The following is a 23,273-nucleotide window of genomic DNA, read 5'->3' as shown; positions in this document are numbered from 1 at the left end:
GATATCATACGGTTCTTGTTTTACTTCTTTCTCACAATTAGGATCTGTTAGCAAAGGCCCGGTTTGTGATATTACATGGACACAGACTTGCTGCAAATCACCATTACGCACTTGATTTGATCTGCCAGAGGTGCAATGAGCTACGTTACCTTTCTGATATTTTGGTTAATGAGATCAAAGCCAAAAGGATACAGCTCAGCAGGATCTTCAAAATGCATAAACTCCTGCAGCAGGTAGTGTCATGAGACCTGGTACATTTCTGAATAGGAAGATAATTTTTTTTTTTACAGGTTATAGGATAAAGATCTGCCTGGGATAGCTTTGGAATTAAATTTGTAAGACGTTGAAGCATTGACTTTGATGATGTTTATTTAGTCCGGGTACCTTTGCAGTATCCATGGCAAGTCTAGTATTGTAAGCATTCTGGCTTCTTTTCTGAATATTGAGATCACAGTTGTGATGGCTTCCTTTCTATTTTGGGCACATCCCTGAATCCTCTCCTCTGGTGATAGTTTGCAGTCAGAGCACCTTTCAAAGCCCTAGAGGCATTTTGCTAAAGCCAGAACTCCTTCCACATTTCATAGTTACCGCAATAAGAAATTAAACAGTGACTGGAAGATACTCCTCCGTGGCTTGTAGATCTGGCCCCTTTCAGAATTAGGCAGCGAAGGGGAGATCTGGCCTTGGAAGTGGAATGTAAAATGAGGATATCATTTATAGACATTGTATCTGAACATGAACATTTTAATCAGTTCATCTCCTTCTTTGGCAAGGAAACTTTTATCCTTGTCCTTGGCAATCACTATGCATTTATATTACACTTTGTGTTTTGTGAGGCGTTTTCATATTTCACTTATTGATTTTTTGGAAAATAGCATGCAGCTGAAGTGTTAGTGTTGCGAGTACGGTCAGACTCTTTACTGCAGAATGAATTCCTTGTTATGAAATAAATACAGTGCTTCCCAACCTTGGCTGTGCATCAGAAATACCTGTGGAGCTCTGCAGAAATCTAAATGCCTGGCTTAAGGCCCAGAGCTACTGAATCAGAATTTCTGGGGGCAGAACCCAGATATCTTTATTTTTAACAACTCTGAAAACAACTCTGATTCACAGAAGCCAGGGCTGGTAAACACTCCTAAAAGGACAAACATATTTCTATTTATTCATTCATGGTTTTGTGTATGTGTGTGTGTGTGTGTGTGTGTGTGTGTGATTTGCTCATCAGGCTCGTCAGTGCTGTGATGAAGGAGAATGCCTTCTAGCTAATCAGGAAATAGATAAGTTTAAGTCTAAAGAAGATGCTCAGAAAGCCCTCCGAGACATTGAAAATTTTCTTGAAATGGCTTTGCCATTTATAAATTATGATCCTGATACCCTACAGTATGAATTTGATGTAATTTTATCTCCTGAACTCAAGGTAAGAGGCTGTTTTTTTTCAAATGAATATATTTTTAAAACCGTAATTCCAGTAGTGTTGGCAAGAGTATTACTACTTCACAGCTAACTTTATGTCAAATTGCAGTTACATGCTTCTCTTAAGGATGAGGGGTGATATTAGTACCCCTGTGAAGCATCCAAGAATCCAAAGGCTTGGAGCGCCTGGCTGCTTCGGTTGGTAGAGCATGTGCCTCTTGATGTCAAGGTTACTGGTTTAAGCCCCACATTGGGTGTAGATTACTTAAAAATGACTAAATAGATAGACTTTTAAAAAAAGCACCCCAAGGCTTTTTCCCCCCCAAGGCTTTATGCTTGCTACATAATGAAGAATAAGTTCTTTTTGAGCTGAGACTCCATTATTTTTCAACTCTTTTCAACATACTAGGAGATCTCACATACATTGTTTTGCGCATCCTTAGAGAAAGGGCTAAAGCTATTCTAGGAGAATACTGGGCCTGTGTCAAGAGCGTTCTACTCCAAATGTCTTGTCTTCCTGCTGCAGTTACAACCAACAGATGCTGTGTGGACACAGATCTGGCTTTCCTACTCAGTTTGAGAATGAAGGGATAAAGAAATGATTTCAGGCTTCTTGGGGGAGGGGTGCAAGCAGACATTGGTATTAACAAGGTAGAGAGATCTGCGGGTCAGTTCAGTTCCACCGTGTTGGAGATGTCATGAAGCACTCTCCCCACATTGTAGTTAAGAGCTTTTGTGATGCTATTTGTTGCCAAAATGTGTAGTTGACTCTTAAGTTTGGAACAGCATCTAAAACCATGCTTAGCTGCAGATCTTAGGGGATGCCCCAGAAAATCAGAAACGTGGCCAGAGCAGTAACTAAGTGATTTCTCTGGAAGCAACCAAGCTAACCTCTAACTGCCTCAAATCATCTAGGAGGGTCTAGGAGGAGCTTTTTACGACACAGAAAGATAGAGTGTCCTGCAGGCTAACACGTAACAAACATCTGTAATGGGGCTTAACTGGTGACTTTCTTGTGCTAAACATGCCTTCTTTTCCAGCCGTTATGCCTTCCAGCCATGCAAGGTAAATAAAGCACTTTATACAGTGACCTATTTCATGACCACTTGAGGAATTTCTTCAAGCTGTTTGGGTTGAGATCTGGGTTTATGACTGTGGGAAGATAGCGCATTAATCTGTTTTCTGTTGCTTTCCTAATGTTTTCTAGTTATACGTTAAGCTCTAAATTACTTTTTTTGACCGTCCGAGTCTGAGAAATGTAATAAGATTTGCCATGACCCCAATTCAGAAAATATTTCTCAGGAGTCTCATGCAATCCGCAGGTTCAAATGCAGACCGTACAACTCAAGCTGGAGCACATCCGAAGTGTATTTGAGAACCAACAAGCTGGTTTCAGGAACCTGACGGATAAGCACGTGAAGCCAGTCCAGTTTGTGGTGCCTGCTTCCGACAATTTGATCAGATCTAGAACATCACTGTTTTCACCTAAACATGGTAAAGTATCTTACATCCACTTTTTAAAAGTCTTCTTTTCCTGCTGTTGATCATTCCTCTTGATGTAAATACCTAATGCATTCTTCAGTCTTTAGCATCTTTAAGCATCTTTGGTCCCGTTTAAACTGTTAAACGAGGCATGAGTCACGGTCCAGATTATCATACAATAGTAAAACATAGTAGTAATATAGTGTAGTAGAGAATGAAGAAAATCTGGACTGAAGACTGTGAACCATGCAATGAGTGTGAACATTTTACAAGCATCAAACCCACCCCTTTCTTCTGCAGGTGGAGAAAAGTGTATGAATTTGGTACACATGGGCACATGCGTGCATATGCACACACATATTTATAACTTACGTGGATAAATTATTATTTGGTTCTTATTCGCTTCTAGTAAGTGAGTGGCTTAGATAATAGAATGGATTGCCTTTTCTAAGTAAGTGTGGGTCAACAGAATAATTTTGCTAGTAATTAACTGTTAGAATCCACTTATTTTGTTTTAATCTCTGTAGACCTGCCTTAACCATGTGATATCCATTTCCATTCTACATTCTGTAGGATAAAATAACTCTCCTGCATGTGGTGGTGAACTAATCTGGAAGTAAGATGATTCTATTGCCCAAAGTTGCCCTTGAGCTGTGTCTGGGGCCTGGGCCTCTTAGGGGAGATTAATTTGGCCTCTGGGGCACTAAGTTAGTTGAGCGAGTGGACCTGGGACGCATTTGGTCTATCTGATCTGAGAGGATCAGAGACTTCATTAATGTGTGGGAAGTGCTTTGAAATTCAGAGAAAGCTTGAACCAAGCATAAGGAGCATAAAAACCTCAGTCAGGCCCAGCCTGGGTTACGAAAACGAGGTGACGAAAGCATGTCACTAAGCTGGGACACTAAACATTAGGTAGCTAACATTTATTTAAATAAAAATAGACTCACAAGTAAAACTATGAACAGTGCCCTAAGTGGAGAATATTGACCAAGAAGATACCGGGCAAAAGAATAAAACAAACCCCCCAAACCAATAAGGGAATACAAACCAACAGCTCTGAGAATAAAAACAGGATAGGTTTCTATTCCTTAGCAGCAGACAGACCTCAGTTAGATGTTTGGCTCTGTTTATTGGCTGTGTGAGCTGGGGCGGTTCACTTAACCTCTTTTAGCCTAGTTTCCTTGTTTGTCAAATAAGAATAACTATGCCTACTGACTTGAAAGTGTTGCTGTGAAGACCAAAAGAAAAAAAAAACTTATTAAGTATAAGAAGTATTGCATAAACTAGACCACCCATCTGACTAAGGTTTCTTGGTCTGTAGTCCTCTAAAAGCTCAGCTCCTCTGAAGGCATTAATCACGAGAAGTACATTTTGTTTTATTTTTTCCTTTCTGATATTCTTCTTTAATGGCATTACACTTTTTTTTCTGCAGTGGGAGTTGGAAACTCTTTCTTTCAAGCATGTAAACTTTTTTCCAGAGGTACCCATCTTTATTACTTTTCCTCGGTACATTTTCTGAGTTTGTGTACATGTGAAAAACCAGTTTGACATCCAAAAAGCAGCAGCAATTCATTCTTGAATTTTGCCTATAATTAACTTTCTCCCTTTTTTTCATAACAATCATCATATTCTCTCATCGTTAAACTTACCTTGGAAAATGACAAGCTAGTGAAAAGTAGCTTATGCTTCTAAACTCAATCTCCTCAAATGACCACTCATAAAAAGAAACCAAGAAAAACAATTCGCAATGTTAAAAATGAAGCTTTCTTTCATTTTAGAGACTCTTGTGTCATCCACACACAACTACTTGTTGGGAGTAGCTTGAATTTTCTTCAATTTAAGATGGCCTAATGTATTTATGTGGAAGAAGGCAGCTGACTGAATAAATGATGTGGATGGATAAATGATTTTACCCATCATTTATATAAGTTAAATTAAAAGCATCATTTCTAAATTAAATCAAAGCATCATTTATGCTGCATTGTTTATTTTACCCCATTGTTCTGTGAGTAATGGGGATTATAACAATCAGCTCTAAATAGTTCTTTAAGACTTTTAATTGCTAGGCCAAATATATAAGATTTGGTCAAATCAGATTGTGTTAATCTTCATTACAATAAGTCAAACTGGTTTCGTTTGTTTTTGTTTGTTTATTTTTATTAATTTACATCAAACAGAATCCTGTACCTAGCACAGTGTCTGGCAACTAGCAGGAAACAGTAAATATTTGTTGAATTAATATATTTAAAAAAGATTTTATTTTGTTTTTGAGAGGTGGGGTGCGACCAGAGGGGGGAGCAGAGGGAGGGGCCGAGGGAAAGAATCTCAAACAGACTCCACGCTGAGCACAGAACCCTAACCCCCCTCGGGGCTCCATCTCACTATCCTGAGATCAGGACCTGAGCCAACATCAAGAGTTGGCCACTTAACACCCGAAGTAATATTTACTACAGAGGGAAGTTAGCGAAGAACATTGTGGGGGGTAAAGTGTAGTTTGAGCTCTCAAAACTAGCTCTAGTCTGCATCTTTCTCATAAGCTTCAGACCTGCGTTTACCATCTGCGGCCTTGAATTTCCTACTGCAGTGCAGACTGCACACGTACCCCCACCTGATAGCCTCTCCTGCAAACTCCTCCTGGGTTCCTTATCCCAGTGAATAGTACTGTCATGCCCCCCGCTCATCCCCGCCTGGGACACTGGCTTCCCCTTTGCACAAATGCCCCCCCCCCTCCTTAATCAGTCATAGAATCCACCTCTTTCCATCCTCACCGCTGCTGCTCGCTGCCACTACCTTCATCCAGGCTAATGTCACCTGTTGCCTTGACAACTGCAGCTGTCTCCCCGGTTCCCTACTTTTCTGTTTCAAATGCCTCATCTTACCTGTTGGACTTTACCATACCGATCTCTCTCTGGGACACTATTCCCTTCCCTCTCCCTCTCCCCTCTGCTGGCTTCTTTTCCTCCATCACATTTCCTGTCCCTAGTCTACCTGCTTCAGGTAAGCTCGCCCACCTTGCCCCCTCCTGGGCGCCCCTTTTGGTTGAGTGATCATGCTGTGTGGTAACAAGCCATCTCTTTTGGTAGACTGTAAACTCCACTAGGACAGGGACTGTGTGCAGTTCATGTTTTTGTCCCAGCACCAAACACAGAGCTTCGCATATAGTACAGGTGCTCCGTAATTGTAGATATCTCTTTATGTCATTCAAAGAATGAATTTCTCTACCTTGCTTTTCAGAAAAAGCTGCGTTCCTCATGAGTTGTGTATATGTTCCTTTTTCAGCTCTTAATAGAGTTGCAAATAATTAATGAGTAAAGCTAATTAGTAAGGCTCCCTCAGTTACCTTTATAAATAAGTTTGGAGCTCTGTGTATCAGGTGTCTTTAAAGTGGTGAACATCAGTTTTTAGTGAGAAATTGATTTTATGTGGTAAATGCCACTAAGTCTAACTTATATATTTACACATATGATTTATAACATAAAATTTGGATATAAAATATTTTTAAAAATTTTAAAATTTGAGTGTAGTTGACACACAAGGTTACTTTAGTTTCAGATGTACAACGTAGTGATTCAATATCTCTATACATTATGCTATATTCGGTACTTAAAATACATACATATATGTGTATGTATGTATTTTAAGTAGGCTCCACACCCAGCATGGGGCTTGAACTCATGACTCTTAGATCAAGAGTTGCATATGCTACTAACTGGGCCAGCGTGAGCCCCTGTGAAATATATTTTTATTTTCAGTCTTTTAAAAAAGTTTTTTAAAGTTTATTTATTTAAGTAATCTCTACACCCAACGTGGGGCCTGACAAGATCAAGAGTTGCATGCTCTTCTGATGAGCGAGCCAAGGGCCCCTAAAATATACATATTAAAAGATTTTATTGATTGATTTGACAGAGAGAGAGAGAGAGAGAGAGAGAGAGAGAGCGCACAAGCAGGGGAGAGGGCAGAGGGAGAGGGAGAAACAGCCTTCCCACTGAGCAGGGAGCCTGACACCAGGCTTGATCCCAGAACCCCAGGATTATGATCTGAGCTGAAGGCAGATGCTTAACTGACCGAACCATCTGGGCAACCCTAAAATATATTTTTAAATAATTAAAGTGAAGTATAAAATTTAGAGCACATAACAGCATAGCCTTTCCTTGACTGTGCCTTGCAGCAGTTCCTGCCAAGGAGGAAAGGGCAAAAAGTGTATTTCTTGCATAGAGAGATGAGACCCGTGCAGCCTGTGTGAGTGGCAGCCTTTTTAGCAACTCTGAAAATAAGGAATGTGAATGACCTAGTCTTACACTGGACCATGCCCTGGGGTTTGTAGGGACATTCGACTCCTTCCTTAATAATATAGGGGCTCACCCATTGTAAACAGAACAGAAAAGATATTGTTTAATCTTAAGAATTTCCTTAAGAAAAGGAGGGGTGCCTGGCTGGGTCAGTCAGAAGAGCCTACAATTCTTGATATCGGGTTGTAAGCTTGAGCCCCCCATTGGATGTAGAGATTACTAAAAACAAACAAATAAACTTAAAAAAAAAAGACAGGTAACTTCACTTTCAACATGTTAAAAAAAAAGAAAAGGAGAGATTAAACAGGAAGAACAGAAAAATTGAAGCTTGGAATTCTGATGAAGTTGTTTTGTTTTTAGCATTTTAATATGCCTCAGAATTGTTTTATATAGTTGTTATAAGCACATATTCTGACAGTAGACTACGCAGATTTGAACACTGCCTCTGCTTCTTGGACAAGATACTAACCTTACTTACTTATCTATAAAATGGGAATGGAAATAGTACTTATGTGTTAATGTTGATTTGAGGATGAAAAACCAAAATGGATGTGTAGGGCTTAGAGCTGTCTGGCATGTAGTAGGTGCCAAATAAATGTTAGATGCTCTAATTATTAGTTAAATTCAGATTTTTTAGAACTCTTTTTGATATAGTTAGTCTGTGAGCTACAATCTGATTAAATGCTTATGTGTCAAAATGAATACTAAATCTACAAATAATTATGAATACTAACACTTAACCTTCATGCTTGCTTGGCAATCAAGTGGATGTTTGATGAGTCAGAGAATGGGTGAATACATGGCAAAATGATGCTCAATAAGAAGTTGAAATCATATAGATGAAACTAACCACTCAACTGTTTTGTATGGTGTGATTTAAAAATACTAATATAAATATGTTAGAATATTCATAGCAATCTATTTAATAAACATGCATGCGTTTTAATTAAAAGTGTTGATTTTAATTCTGGTTTGAAATTCCTCTTTCATATTTTTCTACTAGGAAAGAAGACTTGGAGACAAAATCAGAGCAACTTAAAAGTAAATACCATTAATTAATTCAAGATTGAGTTTATTGCTGTAGTTGCAATTGGTATGGAGGCCTCAACCATATTTTTAATCCACTAAACCAACATTGTGTGTTCGAAAGTCTATTTAATCTAAAAGAAAAAGCTTCTGCTGCACAGGGTCTAATTGCAGTGATGGCATATCCCCAGGTGCATGAGCAGTTTCTTAAGTCTTGGCTCAAGTTCAGAATTAATTTCTCTAAAACATCTATACGTCCCAGCTTCTCTTCCCCCCACCCCACCTCAATAAACTTAAATAAGTATTGCACCTTTCTACAAAAGATTTCTTTCATAATTGATTACATTCCTGCAAGTATGAAACATGGACGAAGGACAGGTTCTAATGGTCCATACTCTGGGCTCAAAAAAGACATCTATTAGTTTCTTGAGAGATACCAGTCTCCTTCTCAGTTTTCCATGATATTCTGATATCTGCAGAGTAGCCTCATCACAGCTGTAGGGCCCTACATTTTCCTTGTGTCTTCTTGATGGTAACTAAGGACAAAAAGGTAGATATCCAAGAGGTAGTATAGCAGTGATAGAGATTGTTGAGCAACTGTAGAGACTACCTGGCTTTTAATCCCAACTCCGTCAGTTACTGGGCATATAACCTTGGGTAAGTTCTCTCGAACTCCATTTCCTTATCTACAAAATGAGGATAATAACAGAACACCCTCATCATAGAGTTAGGATAATAATAAAATTATATTTGGGAAACATTTTCAAATAAAGCGGGGCATATGGTGGCATTCTAAGTGTTGTATATCATGATTGGCAGGCTAGTGAGTGGCCTATACTGATATATATCATGCCTGGTTATCATGTTGTCCAGCTACAACTTCTGTTTTCAAGAAGGAAATAGGCTGAGTACCAAATTCCATAGTCTTTTTTTTTAGAGTTTATTTATTTATTCATGAGAGACACAGAGAGAGAGGCAGAGATACAGGCAGAGGGAGAAGCAGGCTCCTCATAGGGAACCGGATGCAGGACTCGATCCAGGACCCACAGGACCATGCCCTGAGCCAAAGGCAAGCACCCAACCACTGAGCCACCCAAGTGTCCTATCCATAGTCTTAACAGGTCTTTCGGTTCCAGTTTCCACTCATGACACCTTAACATTCCTCTACGTGGATTTATTCCATTTGCATATCCCAGGAGAAAAATAGGCTGTGGCTCTGTACATTTTCTTGGGGAGATTTCTAGCTGGTGAACCCAGTTCCAAAATGCACACATTCTTCCAATTCAAGTCAATTTGCACAATCCTTAGGCATTTAAACATAAATATTTATGTTTCGAAACTTTCCAAACTTGTATTCCAGAAACTTGCTAGGAGTAAATGATGCATACTTATCTGATGAGTGGAAAACTATGCAGCATTATCAACCTGCGTTATAGTATTAAAATGATAACAGTTGGTACATTCAGATAGAGCAAATCAAAACATATTCTTAAGGAGGGAGCATAATGGTGGCCACCATGAGCTTGACTGTGTTTCATCACTTATTAGGTATGTGACCTTGGCCCAGTTGCTAAACTTCTCTGAGCCTCTGATTTCCCATATATAAAGTGAGGATAAGTATGCCATAGCTTGCTAAATTGCTGGGAAGGTTGGATACTATGATCCGTGTTAAGTACCTATAACTGTGCCTGCATAATATATAGGAAGTAGTCAATTAATGTTTGTGCCTTTCCACATGATGTGTTTGTGATGTTTTGTGGAAATGCTTTTTAGCTGACAGATCCTGTACTTCATTTTGGGCTCTACATAGTAATGCTACATTTACTTGGAGTTCAGGCATTTTGCAGTCTCCAAAGTCCAATACAGCCAGGATCCCTGGAAGATACTTCTAAGGCTTCTGAAGAACAAATAACCATCACGGATCTCATGTAGCTGACTCAATAGGCCAGTCCAACTCCTGTAGAGTCTTCAAAATAAAAAAAATAATAATAAAAAAATAAGATGGTGGGTTAGGATCTAGGAAGTCACTTCTAGCAAAAGCCAACATGTGGCAGAGAGCAGAGACAGACATCAATAGGTTACAGCCATTTTAAGAAAGAATAGACTATTACCTACAAGTTATTAGATTTTATCACATCATTCATGTTCCTGATGATACCACTGAATCATTAGAAAGAGGGTCAATGATGTTGTGTAGCCTTGGTTAGAGAACTCAAGGAATCATGTAATATTTCCTAGAAAATTTCCATTAAAAATCATTAAGGTTAAAAAGCTGGGTTTTTTTTCTTAAATGAATAAGCTTTAGTTATCTAGAAATTAAACTTTTTATAAATTAACCTCACTCCCCCCAAATTCCAAATAAATGAGAAATTACTTAATATGTAAAATAAATTCTTTTTTTTTCTTAGAGTGTGCTCTAAAGCAGGGGTGGTGGGGTGGTGGTGGGGTGTGGTGGGAGAGGCAGAAGGAGAGGGAGAGAGAGAATCTTAAGCAGACTCCAGCCTAGTGTGGAGCACAACTTGGGGCTCCATCTCATGACCCTGAGATCATGATCTGAACCAAGATCAAGAGTCAGATGCTTAACTGACTGAGTCACCCAAGCGTAAAATAAATTTGAATTAGTACCTTAAATCTGTCCTCTTTGGCAACTCAAATAATTTTTTATGAGTACATATCAAAGGTATTTCTAAAAAAAATAATTCTAGTGTTATTTTTCAAGTTATCTACACAGGACCTAGAGAAAACTTAATTTGAAATAGATTTCCTTCAAGAAGAACTATACCTACATAGATGCTAATTCAACTTTTATTTTCATCATTTCAGATTGAAGTGGTGCATGATTGTCGGGAGAAGAGAAGTTCTGGTCAATCCTCCAGTTTGGACAATGACAATAGCTTGGATGTTTTACAGAAGTATTTTTCTTTATTGACATACACTCATATACACGTCTACCAGTAGGAATCTCTGATTCAGTGTTAAAGGCGAATGTGCTTGTATTTTGAAATCACAAAATGGGGTTCTGTTAGGTGGGATGAAAAGAGCACTAGATGAGGTGTTAGAAGTCCTGGAATTAGGCCTGGCTAACCTATGCTTTGTTTGTGTGACTTGAAAATTAACTAGAGTTTTCCAGAATCTTCATTTCCTCTTTTGTAAAAGTGAATGAGACAGTGTTTCAAAAACTACAAGGGTTGACATCCAATGTTATTTTATAGATGTTAACAGTAATCATTGTTTTGTTTGCTTTTATAAAATTATGTTTCTATTCTAGACATAAGAATCTTCATCTTTTTTTTTAAAGATTTTATTTGGGGCGCCTGGGTGGCTCAGTTAAGTGACTCACGATTTTGGCTCAGGTCATGATCTCAAGGTTGTGAGATCTACCCTCGCATCCGGCTCTGTGCTCAGCATGGAGTCTGTTTGAGATTCTACTTGAGATTCCCTCTGCCCCTTCCCCCGCTTGCTTGCTTGCTTTCTCCCTCTCTCTCTGTCAAATAAAGAAGTAAATAAGTAAGTAAATAAATAAATAAATTTTTAAAAAGAACTCTTACAACTCAATGGTAAGAACAACAACAAAAAAAACCCCACAAACTAAAAAAAAATTATTTGAGAGATAGAGAATGAACGAGGGGAGGGGTAGAGGAAGTGGGAGAAGCAAACTCCCTGTTGAGCACGAAACCTGAGGCAGGGCTTGATCCCAGGACCCTGAGATCATGACCTGAGCTGAAACCAAGAATTGGATACTTCACCAACTGAGCCCCTTAGACGTCCCAAGAATATTCACCTTTAAAATTTTATATCCTAGAGTTGTATGGAGATAGATATTCAAATAAATAATGTTAATGCCTAAAAATGTAAAAATAAAAGAAGGGTAAAGGTAGACATTAAATTAAATGGGTTACCCATATTGGAGAGTGAGGAGATGAATTTTAAATATGATGTCAATTGGAAATCACATTGGAAGGTAATGTATTTTATTTTAAAGAGACCATAAAGTAATTACTACAGGAGTATAGGTATGAGCTATATTTAGGGAAACCAGTATAATAAATCCATTTCATGTCTTGGAAAATTTCAGAACATTACTGGAAAAAGGGAAAATTGGGCCTAAGATGTTAATATCATTATTTTTTTTGAGAGAGAGAGAGCTAGAGAAACTGTGCTCTCCCCCACTGACCTACAAAAAAATTTTACCAAACTTTTAAGAATACACTTTTGAGTTTTTAGTAAATTGATTCTTTTTTTAAAAATATTTTCAAAAAATTTCTTTGAGAGTGCAAGCACGAGCTGGGGGCTGGAGCAGGGGGCAGAGGAGGAGGGAGAAGCAGACTCCCCACTGAACAGGACAGCCCGATGTGGGGCTCGATCCCAGGACCCCAGGATCATGACCTGAGCCAAAGGCAGATGCTTAACACACTGAGCCACCCAGGCACCCAGTAAATTGATTCTTAAGCTTAGTCAGATAGAAATAAAGTGGGTTGCTTTTTTATTTAAAAATAAGTCCTGAGCCCTTTTCTTTTCTTCTAAATGTATTTTAAAGAGTCTTGTGGGTGGTACTTATTCTAGAAACCATATAATTAATTTTGTATTTTGATGATAAAACCAAAACCATTGGTAGTTCCTACGCATTAACAATTTTTGCCTTAGACTATTTATAATGAGAATGATTGAAAGGTCACAATACAATTTTAAAGCAAAAAATAACTGATTTAAATATTGCCTTTTCACTTTAGCCATGTCCTGAATGAGCTGATACAGACAGAGAGGGTGTATGTTCGTGAGCTGTTTACTGTTTTGTTGGTAAGTGACTCAAAATATATTTTCCCATCTTGGCCCAAATGTTTTCTCCTGTTACATTTATTAGGAGATCTTGAGTCTTCTCTTTCTACCTTTTTCCTTGATTGTCACAAGCCAGCAGCGATATTTCTCCCATTGTTTGAGGCTGCATGCGTGTGAAATGTGCAAATTCAGGTTCTCCTGGAGTAGTGAGAATTGTGGAACTCAGATTTTGTTATAGAAGAGATAAGCTGTTTTCTTAGAGATCCAGATCCAGCAGATTGTTATAATTATTCCCAGGGTGCTATTTAGAGATTGTGATGTAAAGAGCTAAAAGTAGGAGAAAAACATTCATTTGATACAAAGGTCAAAATATTAATTTGGTCTGAAAAACCTAAACACTTATTGCCAGTTTAAGGAGAGGTTAATGACCTGTAATATAATTTTTCATGCTTGGTTTCTATTTTGTTTCCCTACATTATAAGCTATCCCTAAGGCCAGAGAATCACTTTTATTCTATCTGTTGAGTGGGAAACCATGATTCCCTTGTCTTGCTTTCTAAAAATAAAAAAATAAAATATAAAAAAATGGATAACTTTGGGTACTGGAAGATTTGATTGTTAAAGTTACCAACAGCTTTACCCACTCATCCCCTATACATTCTGCTGTATCTGTACTTTGGTGGCCCAAACAAATGTTAATGTGAATATTTTTTTTAATGAATAAATGTATTTCTTTTGGGTAGGGCTATAGAGCCGAGATGGATAATCCTGAGATGTTTGATCTTATGCCACCTCTTCTGAGAAATAAAAAAGATATTCTCTTTGGAAATATGGCAGAAATATATGAATTCCATAACAAGTATGTAATTACTGAATTGAATTTTCTTTTTCATCATATTATTTAAATGGCTATTGACCAATGGCTTATATTTCACATAAAATTATTTTTTTTCTTTGAAATTTTCACAGCATTTTCTTGAACAGTCTGGAAGATTGCGTTGATGCTCCAGAAAGAGTGGGACCTTGTTTCCTGGAAAGGGTTTGTTAATTATTATTTTAAAATATATAAATATGGGCCACTAAAATAGCAGCTTATTTTATAGGACCAGATTTCAAGACAAAGTAGGTATTTTTTTTTTAGGTATTGTTTTTTATGTCTTTATGTTTTTGGAGGAGATACATCACTCCAGCAAGTCTTTAATGTTAAACCAAGTTTTGTTATAGAAGTTGTTGCAGTGGAGTATCTAGAGCATGCAAATGGCCATTGTCTTCTGTGGTATCAAATGCTTCAATGGCTCAGCTTGTGACCACTGACCTTTGGGTGATCCCAGGAGTCCAGGGACCATCCTGGCTCGGAAGATGTGAGACTCGGAATCATCTTCACACAACCATTCTTGGTTTGGTTAATTTTTAGCCTCCAAGATGCCGTGGCATTCCCCTCTAATACATGTAAAGTCAGAATCAAATGTGGTCTGACTTTCAGACACCAGAGTATCTGTCACAGGAACTTTGTGAAACAGAGGGCTGTCTGTTCTTTTTATTCTACGAGATCATTCAGGGAGATCATTTCTCCATGTCTCAAGAGAAGGCTTAGAACAATTGACTTCCCAGGCTTTATAATCATACTCTCCTCCATTAGAATTTTTTCTTAGAATATTCTTTGCTTATCTACTTCCTCTTCCTGAAAAATCAGTTCCATGTTGATTTGAGAATCAATTTGATAATGGTGATCATTGAAAGCTTCCGAATAGATGTCTTATCCCACAGAGCGTTAATGGACTCAGAATACAAGGTTAAGAAAAAACTGTTTGTCATTACCTTTCTCGGTATATTCTAACTTTAAACACATTTGAATGATAGCCAGATTCTTCTCTGACTTCCCTAAGCAACATCAGTCTCTTTCCTTTGGACTCTTGTAGTACTTCATGTCTTTGCTACTCATTGGGGATTTTACATTTGCTATACATTTACACATATTTATGAATTCTGTCTCCAACTAGATGTAAAACTCTTTGAGGCAAGGTCCATTTTCTATGTATCTTTATATCTCTTATAAGGTGAGCAGAGTTTATTGGCAACCAGTATTGGTTTAATAAATGCCTGTCAATATGTTCATTCATTCAGTACCCATCTACTGAACCCTTACTATACATCAAGCACTGTGCTAGGCAATGTGGATAGCAAGACCAAGACTATTACCATAGAAAAAGAGGGAAAAATCATTGTATAGAGTGTGAGTTGTACTATATCAAGGAGATACAAAGAATCCTGTAGGAGCCAAGAAGAGGAGCATCTTATGTAGATAGGAGGTATAAATGATGGCTTTCTAGAAGAGATGACTCATGAGAAGCATGTTAAAAAGTCAAAGAGAGATGATTCCAAGCAGAGAGAATAACATGGGCAGATCCCTAGCAGGGTTATGATATGATGATGATATCCCAGTGATGAACCAAGGACCTTGGAAGTTAGCTCCAAGTTCGTTCACTAGGGAAATGAGAGAATAATAGCATGGAAAGAGCATGTTTCTTTGTACCCTATTAGCTCATACTTATGAGAAAATTCATCTGTTTTTATGATTCAGTCAGAGAAGGCTTTTCTCTCTAAGACTGAGTAAGTAAAAGTTATGAAATTACTGGGATAATTTGTGCCCCTCTACTCAGTCTGGTGGGCATGCTTTTCTTGGAATACAAAGGGGGATCCTGTCCAGCTGCCAGTGCCTTTAGGCCACATTCCCTATAATGCTTGGCTGCACTCATTCTTGCTCAGCCTTTCTTTCTTTCTTTTTTTTTGCTCAGCCTTTCTTGGTAAGAAAAGTATATGTTCACAAATTGGTAATACATTTGAATTTGCTTTTTATCACAGAAAGACAATTTTCAGATGTATGCAAAATACTGTCAGAATAAACCCAGATCAGAGGCAATTTGGAAGAAGTATTCAGAATGCGCCTTTTTCCAGGTATAGTATATTCAGGTATTGTATATAGTCCTTCTAGAATATACTGGGATATTTCTTAAAAATTCATTTTCTATTCTAAGTTCTATATAATACAGATCAGAGAACAATTTGACCCTGCCACAAAACACACATGTGCGCACACATATGCACATGTACAAAAATATATATGCTGCTTCACAGAGGCTAGCGGCTTCCTTTGCTGTTTACCTCCGTGTTTCCAAATAACATATTTATATTGCTGTTTTAGCCCTCTTCACTGCCCCTGTCTCACCACTGGATACATACATATACTCCTTTTCCTCCAAAACATCCAGTATGTTTATAAGTTTAGTTGTATAGATATACAGGTTAAATTATTAAGACTATGTAATTCCTATGCTCAGATGAATCCTGTGATATAAGATGGTTGCATTTCCATCCTTTTTGTTTTTCTTGTAATTATCATTTTTACTCACTTAATTTTTAATTTTTAAAAATTTTATTTATTGGGGATCCTGGGTGGCTCAGCGGTTTGGCGCCTGCCTTTGGCCCAGGGCGCGATCCTGGAGTCCCGGGATCGAGTCCCACGCCGGGCTCCCGGCATGGAGCCTGCTTCTCCCTCCTCCTGTGTCTCTGCCTCTCTCTCTCTCTCTATGTCTATCATAAATAAATAAATCTTTAAGAAAATTTATTTATTTTTAATGACTTTTGAGAGAGAGCATGTGCATGAGTGGGGGGAGGGGCAGAGGGAGAGAAGCAGACTCTGCACTGAGCATGGACCTCTGGATCTCACAACCTTATGATCATGACCTGAGCTAAAATCCAGAGTTGAGTACTTAACCACCTAAGCCATCCAGGCGCCCTTCACTTAATTTTTTAGGTACTTTCCCCTAATGTACTCTAAACTATCCTAGTAATGAGAGTTACATAAATCTCTTCTTAGTGTATTAAACATACTCCCTTTTCTCTGAATTTTAATTTGAATTAATCTCTCTTGGATTTTTCTGATCTGTTCATTGAGACTCACTAGACCTGTTGTATAGCTGTCAACCTGTGCATATAACTTTTGGGATAGGCTCTCCTGTTTCCTCGGTGTCATATTTTTTTCCTTATTTCACTTACTTATTTTATAGAACATATTCTCCAGTAGGTCTGCTGAGAAAGTGTGCCTGATAGGTAAAAGTTTTGAGAACTTCCATGTGTACAAAAGTCTACCCTATCACTTGATTGCTAGCTTGGCTGGGTATAGAATTCTATATAAGAAACTATTTTCCTCAGAATTTGTCTTCTGGCTTCCAGTGTTGCTGTTAAGAAATATGATGCCATTTTGATTTTTAATCCTTTGTGTAATCCATTCTTGTCCTCTCTCTGAAAGCTTATGGGAACATTTTTATCCTTAGGGTTCTGAAATTTCAGTGCTGTGCCATGACGTTGGCACTATTTTCATCTATTATGTTAGTCTTATGGTGATCCCTTTGAATTTGGAAACTCTTGTCCAAATTTAGTTGGATTTTTTTCTTTGATTTTCTCCAGTATTTTTTCTATTCCCTCTTTCTGGAATTCTTATTGTAGAGATGTTCGATGTCCTTGACCAGTCCTCTAATTCTCTTATCTTTCCTATTTTCTAGCTTTTGTCCTGTTCGTTTTCTGGAATTCATCTTTCAGTCCTTTTAATGAGGGTTTTGTTTCCACCATTAAGTTTTTCAATTTGAAGAGCCTGTACCCTTTTTTGTTCTCTCCGTGTTCCTTTCAGTAGATCCCTGTTTTTGTTTCATGAATTCAGTATCTTCACTTATTTATATGAGAGTAATAATAATAGATTTTTCTTTTAAGTATAGTTTTTTTCCTTGCATGATTTCTGTTGTCTTTAGATTGGTTTTGTGTTTTCTTTTTCTTTGTTTTGTTCCTGTCACTCATGTTAGATACTTTCCTCAAATTTCTAGTGATACTTGTTTGTCCACTTATCTTAAGAGAAAGCACTAGCATAAAAAGTTCATTGGAAGTATCTTGTGCACTTGTGGATTAATTGACCATGGTTCTCACTGTTGAGTGATTGTGTCAAGGTGTTTCCATGGTGGAATCCCCACATCTATATCTTTAGATATTCTTTCTCAGGCTGGTCAGATTCCCCAGTCTGCTACCTGGTGAATAAGGATCTGGTTGTCAATGTTCTGGTAGCCAAGTTGGGGGAAAAGGGTGAGAGTCTTTAATTTGATACATAAATATTCAAGTAATCTCTTTGCTTTCAGTACGGTACTCTGTCTTCAACTGGATCTGGTATTCCCTAGTTGAAAGGCCTTCTGTTTTACTCTTTTTAGATACACATCTGTTCTGCTATCCAGAGGGAGAGGCAGCCACTTAGTTGTGCATAGTAGTGTGGATTTTTGAGAGCTTTCTCTCCTTTTTTTTTAATATGCCATTGTAAACATTTTATAAAGATTTATTTATTTATCTATTTATTTAGCATGTGAGTGGGGCGGGGGAGGCACAGAGAGGGAGGGAATCTCTAGCATACTCCATACTGAGCATGGAGCTCATTATGGGGCTTGATCCCACAATCCTGAGATCATTACCCGAGTCAAAATCAAGAGTTGCATGCTTCACCAACTGAGCCACCAGGCGCCTTCTTTCTCTCCCTTCTTTTTTCTCTCTCTTTTAAAAAAAAACTCTTACGCCCATTTAATTTTTTTGTAACAGCTTTATTGAGATGTAGTTAAAATACCATATAATTCGCCCTTTTCAAATGTGCAGTTAAGTGGTTTTACTGTGTCCACAATGTTGTGCAACCATTACTGCAGCCAATTTAAGAATGATTTCATACTCCAAAAAAACCCCATGCATACCTTTTAGTAATCATCTACCATATGCCCCCAACCCCTTCAGCCTTCTGCAATTATAAGCTTTCTATCTTTCTGGATTTGCCTGTTCTGAACTTTCATATAAATAGACGCATAAAATATGTGATCTTTTGTGTTTTGTGGATTTCACTTAGCATCATGTTTTCACAGTTCATCCATGTTGTAGCGTGGATCAATTTTTCATTCCATTGTATGGGTGTTTGATGTTCTATTTGCCCATTCATAATGGATGGTAATTTGATTCTTTTCCACCTCTTGTCTACAAGTTTTTCTGGGACATATGTTTTCATTTCTCTTGGCCACATACCTGGGTGTGAGATTGCTGGGTCATTTGGTAACTCTCTGTAACTTTCTGAAGAACTGTAAGATTGTTTTCCAAAGTTGCTGCACCATTTTACATTCCTGCTGGTAGTGAATGAGGGTGTCTTGATTGCTCTACACTCTCACCAACACTTGTTAGTATCTACTTACTTCTTCCCCGCACTGCCCCTGTTATCTACTTCTTTTTTTTAAGATTTATTTATTTATCTGAGAGAGAGAGGGAGGGAGCATGAGTGGGAGATAGGGGCAGAGTGGGAGGGAGAAGCAGGCTCCTCATGGAGCAGGGAGCCCCAAATGGGGCTCTATCCCAGGACCCCCGAATCATGACCTGAGCTGAAGGCAGATGCTTAACTGACCGAGCTACCCGGGCGCCCCCCCACCCCCACCCCAGTATCTACCTCTTGGACCGACTTTAAACAACCATATTTTTTCAAACCCACCTTCATCTCCCACTTTCAGAGGTACTTGACGTCTGTCATTCTGGAGTCTTTGTGGAGAGGAGGGGGACACGATTCTATAATATAAACTGAATTGTTCCTTGGCTTTTCCCTCTGCCATCTTGAGACTTACTTTTCTCTGGTGTGCTCAGTTGTTTATCCCTTGTCAGTTTGGTTTTCACTTTTCATATTTGGTTGATGGTTTTTCCTCTCCCATCTTGGTAACTTTCAGTTTTGTCTTACAAAAATAACTTTTAAATCTCATTTATAGTTAGGTTTCATGAATACGGAGAGCTAAATGCATGTATCACTCCAAAATCGTTAACCACACATTGCTTTTTGAATTTTCTTTAAAGATTTGATTTTTTTAAATTTTTATTTATGATAGTCACAGAGAGAGAGAGAGAGAGAGGCAGAGACACAGGCAGAGGGAGAAGCAGGCTCCATGCAGGGAGCCCGATGTGGGATTCGATCCCGTGTCTCCAGGATCGCGCCCTGGGCCAAAGGCAAGCGCCAAACCGCTGTGCCACCCAGGGATTCCCCAAAGATTTGATTTTTAAAAGGAATATTTACCCCCAGTGTGGGGCTCAAACTCACAACCCTGAGATCAAGAGTCATATTCTCCACTGACTGGGCCATCCTGGTGCCCCCTCTGTTTGAATCAGATTGGATAGTGGTTTTTACTCCCCTAGGCAGAGGCAGGTCCTGGATCTTACACATGTACATCCTCTCCTATTCTCTTTGTGTTCTGTATTTCTTACACGCACATTTCATCCTAATCGTCCCCATCTTGCTGTTGTTATGAACCCTAGAACGTTCCCAGGACCCAAAGTCATGACCCTTATATTTATCGTGGCAGTGAGCCCATAATCAGATGAAATATAGCATTGGTTGGTGAGGTCTATATTTTTCTTGTGATATTAAAAAAAAAAACTCCTTCTCATGCCCAGTTTTGATTTATATTAGGTACAACCTGTTTCTTTTCTGGGCCTCGGCCTGCAGAGCTGAACCTTTTGTTCATTTTCTTAGATTTGCAGTCATGTTTCGTTACTCATGTTCATCTCTGGCCATTCATTGTTTTCTTGTCTTTTAACCCTTCCTCATCAGTGTGCATTTTTATGTAAAAACTTAACATATTTGAAATTTTTGCCCTTTCTACCTCTCCAATCCCTTGAAATAATGTTTACAGTAATTTTTTTTAATATTCACGGCCGCTTACAATTTCCACGCCATATGGAAGAGCGGTTTTCCTGGTTGATTTTCCTTGATTTGTAAGAAACCTGCATGTATTGGGTCTAATCAGTGAACACTTGCCATTTTCACAGGTACATGTCTTAAATTTATTGATAATTGTATTTCAATGACAGGAATGTCAAAGAAAATTAAAGCACAGACTTGGTCTGGATTCGTATTTACTCAAACCCGTGCAGCGAATCACTAAATATCAATTACTGTTAAAGGTAATTACATGAAGCATTTGTTTCTCTCTTTACTTACTTCTGTGGGTCAGAGGTAGCAGAGCCATTAAAAAGGGAGCGGCTGGCGAGGAGGTAGGAGGTGAGCAGGAAGGCTGGACCTGGCAGTATTATGCTCCTTCGCCTTGCTGTGCTGATTCAGGTTACATTGATGCATGTGTAATGAGTGCGGAACTCTTACTATCGTTAAGAAGAACCAAACAAATATTTCTTGGAGTTTGTGACTATATTTCCAAAAGTGCCCTTTCAATGAAAGCCGAAGGTGGCACACCTCTCATGTCCAGTGAAAGGGTTACTACAATGTCACGTTAAGTATCAGCACAATGTCCTGTGGCCTCTGCAAAATGAGAAAACCAAATTGTTGCATGTGTGACTACCTTAAAAATCAACCTCTCATGTGTCCTAATAGCTGTTTTTCTGCAGTTCCGAGAACACTGAGTGCCCTTTACCTGATAGTGTTAGTCCTTATTCCATTTCTTCCCAATTAAAAAAAATTTTTTTAATCTTTCCAAATTTTTTGACACAGTTTTTATTTTTTTTTATTTTTTTATTTTTTATTTTTCATTTTTTTTAAGGCTTATTGACACAGTTTTTAAAATAGAGTCTTCTTACTGTGACAAATAGCAAATGAAAGATACTACTCGAGAAGTGGCATTATCTTTGGATTCCTCCTTGAGAGCATGTTAGCCAAAAATGTATTCATTTTCTCCAGCTGTTAATATCTGCCTGATATTAATTTTAATTCTTGACTTGTAATTACAGGAGCTACTGAAATATAGCAAAGGCTGCCCTGGGTTTGAACAATTAAAGGAAGCGCTTGACACAATGCTGGATTTACTGAAGTCGGTTAATGACTCTATGCATCAGATTGCAATAAATGGCTATATTGTGAGTAAATTTTAATGATCATTGCAGTTTTTGTGGGCAAGCATGTCAAGATCTTCTTTCTTTGTCTCCTGGAATCAATTGAGAAATAAAAAGAGGAAAATGGAGATCCAAATGTCAGCATTATTACTGACAGTGCTAAATGGAGAATTGGCTTGAGGTCAGCAGCCGAATGAGTTTGTGATATTCCCCTTGTCCTTATGAGCCTACACCCAACTCCAACCTTGGGATTTCCTGCTTGAAGGAAATGTTTGGATCTTCTAAGGAGATGTGTTGTCCTAGAATTGCTGCTTGCCTTAGTCTGAGACAAATTCAGAAGAAAAAAAATCAAGTCTTTAGAGTAAAGTAATGCTTGCACTGGGAGACACCAGTCGCCAGGCAGGATTGAGAAGATAGGGGGAGCTACCCTAGTTGAAAGACCTCCGCAGGAAGACAGGAGCCATGGAAAAGGAGGTCTCTCCTGTCTCTTGCTCATGCCGTAATTTTGTGCCTGTGTGACACATGGCCTGTTCTAATGTAAAAAGTTCTGATGAATAAAATTCTAGAAACTGTACAAATTGCATTTCAGGGCTTTAGCAGCTCAAGCCACCCAGTCTAATGTTGATGTCAGGGGTCTGAATGTAGCTGTGCCTTATACTGATGACTGTCGATTTTCCTTTGTAGGGAAACTTAAATGAACTGGGCAAGATGGTAATGCAGGGTGCTTTCAGTGTTTGGATTGGACACAAGAAAGGTGCTACAAAAATGAAGGATTTTGCTAGATTCAAACCAATGCAGCGGCATCTCTTCCTGTACGAAAAAGCCATTGTTTTCTGTAAGAGGCGTGTTGAAAGTGGAGAAGGCTCTGATAGATATCCGTCATACAGTTTTAAGCACTGTTTGAAAGTAAGATCATTTAAATTGTGTAATGTACTGTTATTTTACACACACACACACACACATATATATAATGTAAAAGTTGGTACACCCTTTCAAGTGAGATGAGTGGGTTTTATACTTTGATTGCACATCCCTTTTTTTATTTTTATTTTTATTTATTTTTATTTTTTTTCACATCCCTTTTTTTAAATGAAATCTTTTTGTTGAGGTGTCATTGACATACAACATCGTATTCATTTTAGGTGTCCAGCATTATGCTGTGATATTTGTATATATTGCAAAATATATATCACTGCAGTAAATCTAGTTAACATCCATCACCACACCCAGTTACAGTTTTTTTTCCTTGTGATAAGAGCTTTTAAGATCTATTCTCTTAGCAGCTTTCACATATGCAATAGAGTACTGTTAGTGACAGTCACCATGCTGCACATTACATCTCCAGGACTTATTTTATAACTGGAAATTTGTACCCTGGAATCCCCTTCACCTGCTTTAT

The 23,273-nt window shown here is 38.3% G+C and overlaps 1 protein-coding gene across 1 annotated transcript in view; it reads left to right on the top strand.

The window, feature by feature from the left end:
* The window catches only part of MCF2 (MCF.2 cell line derived transforming sequence), a 61,007-nt gene that overhangs the window by 22,636 nt on the left and 15,098 nt on the right, over positions 1-23,273 (top strand). The window contains 12 exon segments of the mRNA XM_055338456.1: positions 42-233; positions 1,226-1,417; positions 2,736-2,907; positions 8,188-8,225; positions 11,034-11,122; positions 12,941-13,007; positions 13,729-13,844; positions 13,955-14,024; positions 15,848-15,940; positions 20,903-20,995; positions 21,773-21,898; positions 22,559-22,780. Coding sequence (XP_055194431.1) covers positions 42-233; positions 1,226-1,417; positions 2,736-2,907; positions 8,188-8,225; positions 11,034-11,122; positions 12,941-13,007; positions 13,729-13,844; positions 13,955-14,024; positions 15,848-15,940; positions 20,903-20,995; positions 21,773-21,898; positions 22,559-22,780 — 1,470 coding nt within the window.

This window comes from Nyctereutes procyonoides, unplaced genomic scaffold (genome assembly GCF_905146905.1).
Source record: "Nyctereutes procyonoides isolate TBG_1078 unplaced genomic scaffold, NYPRO_anot_genome, whole genome shotgun sequence".
Classification (NCBI taxonomy): Eukaryota; Metazoa; Chordata; class Mammalia; order Carnivora; family Canidae; genus Nyctereutes; species Nyctereutes procyonoides.
This window is presented reverse-complemented; position numbering and strand designations above follow the sequence as displayed.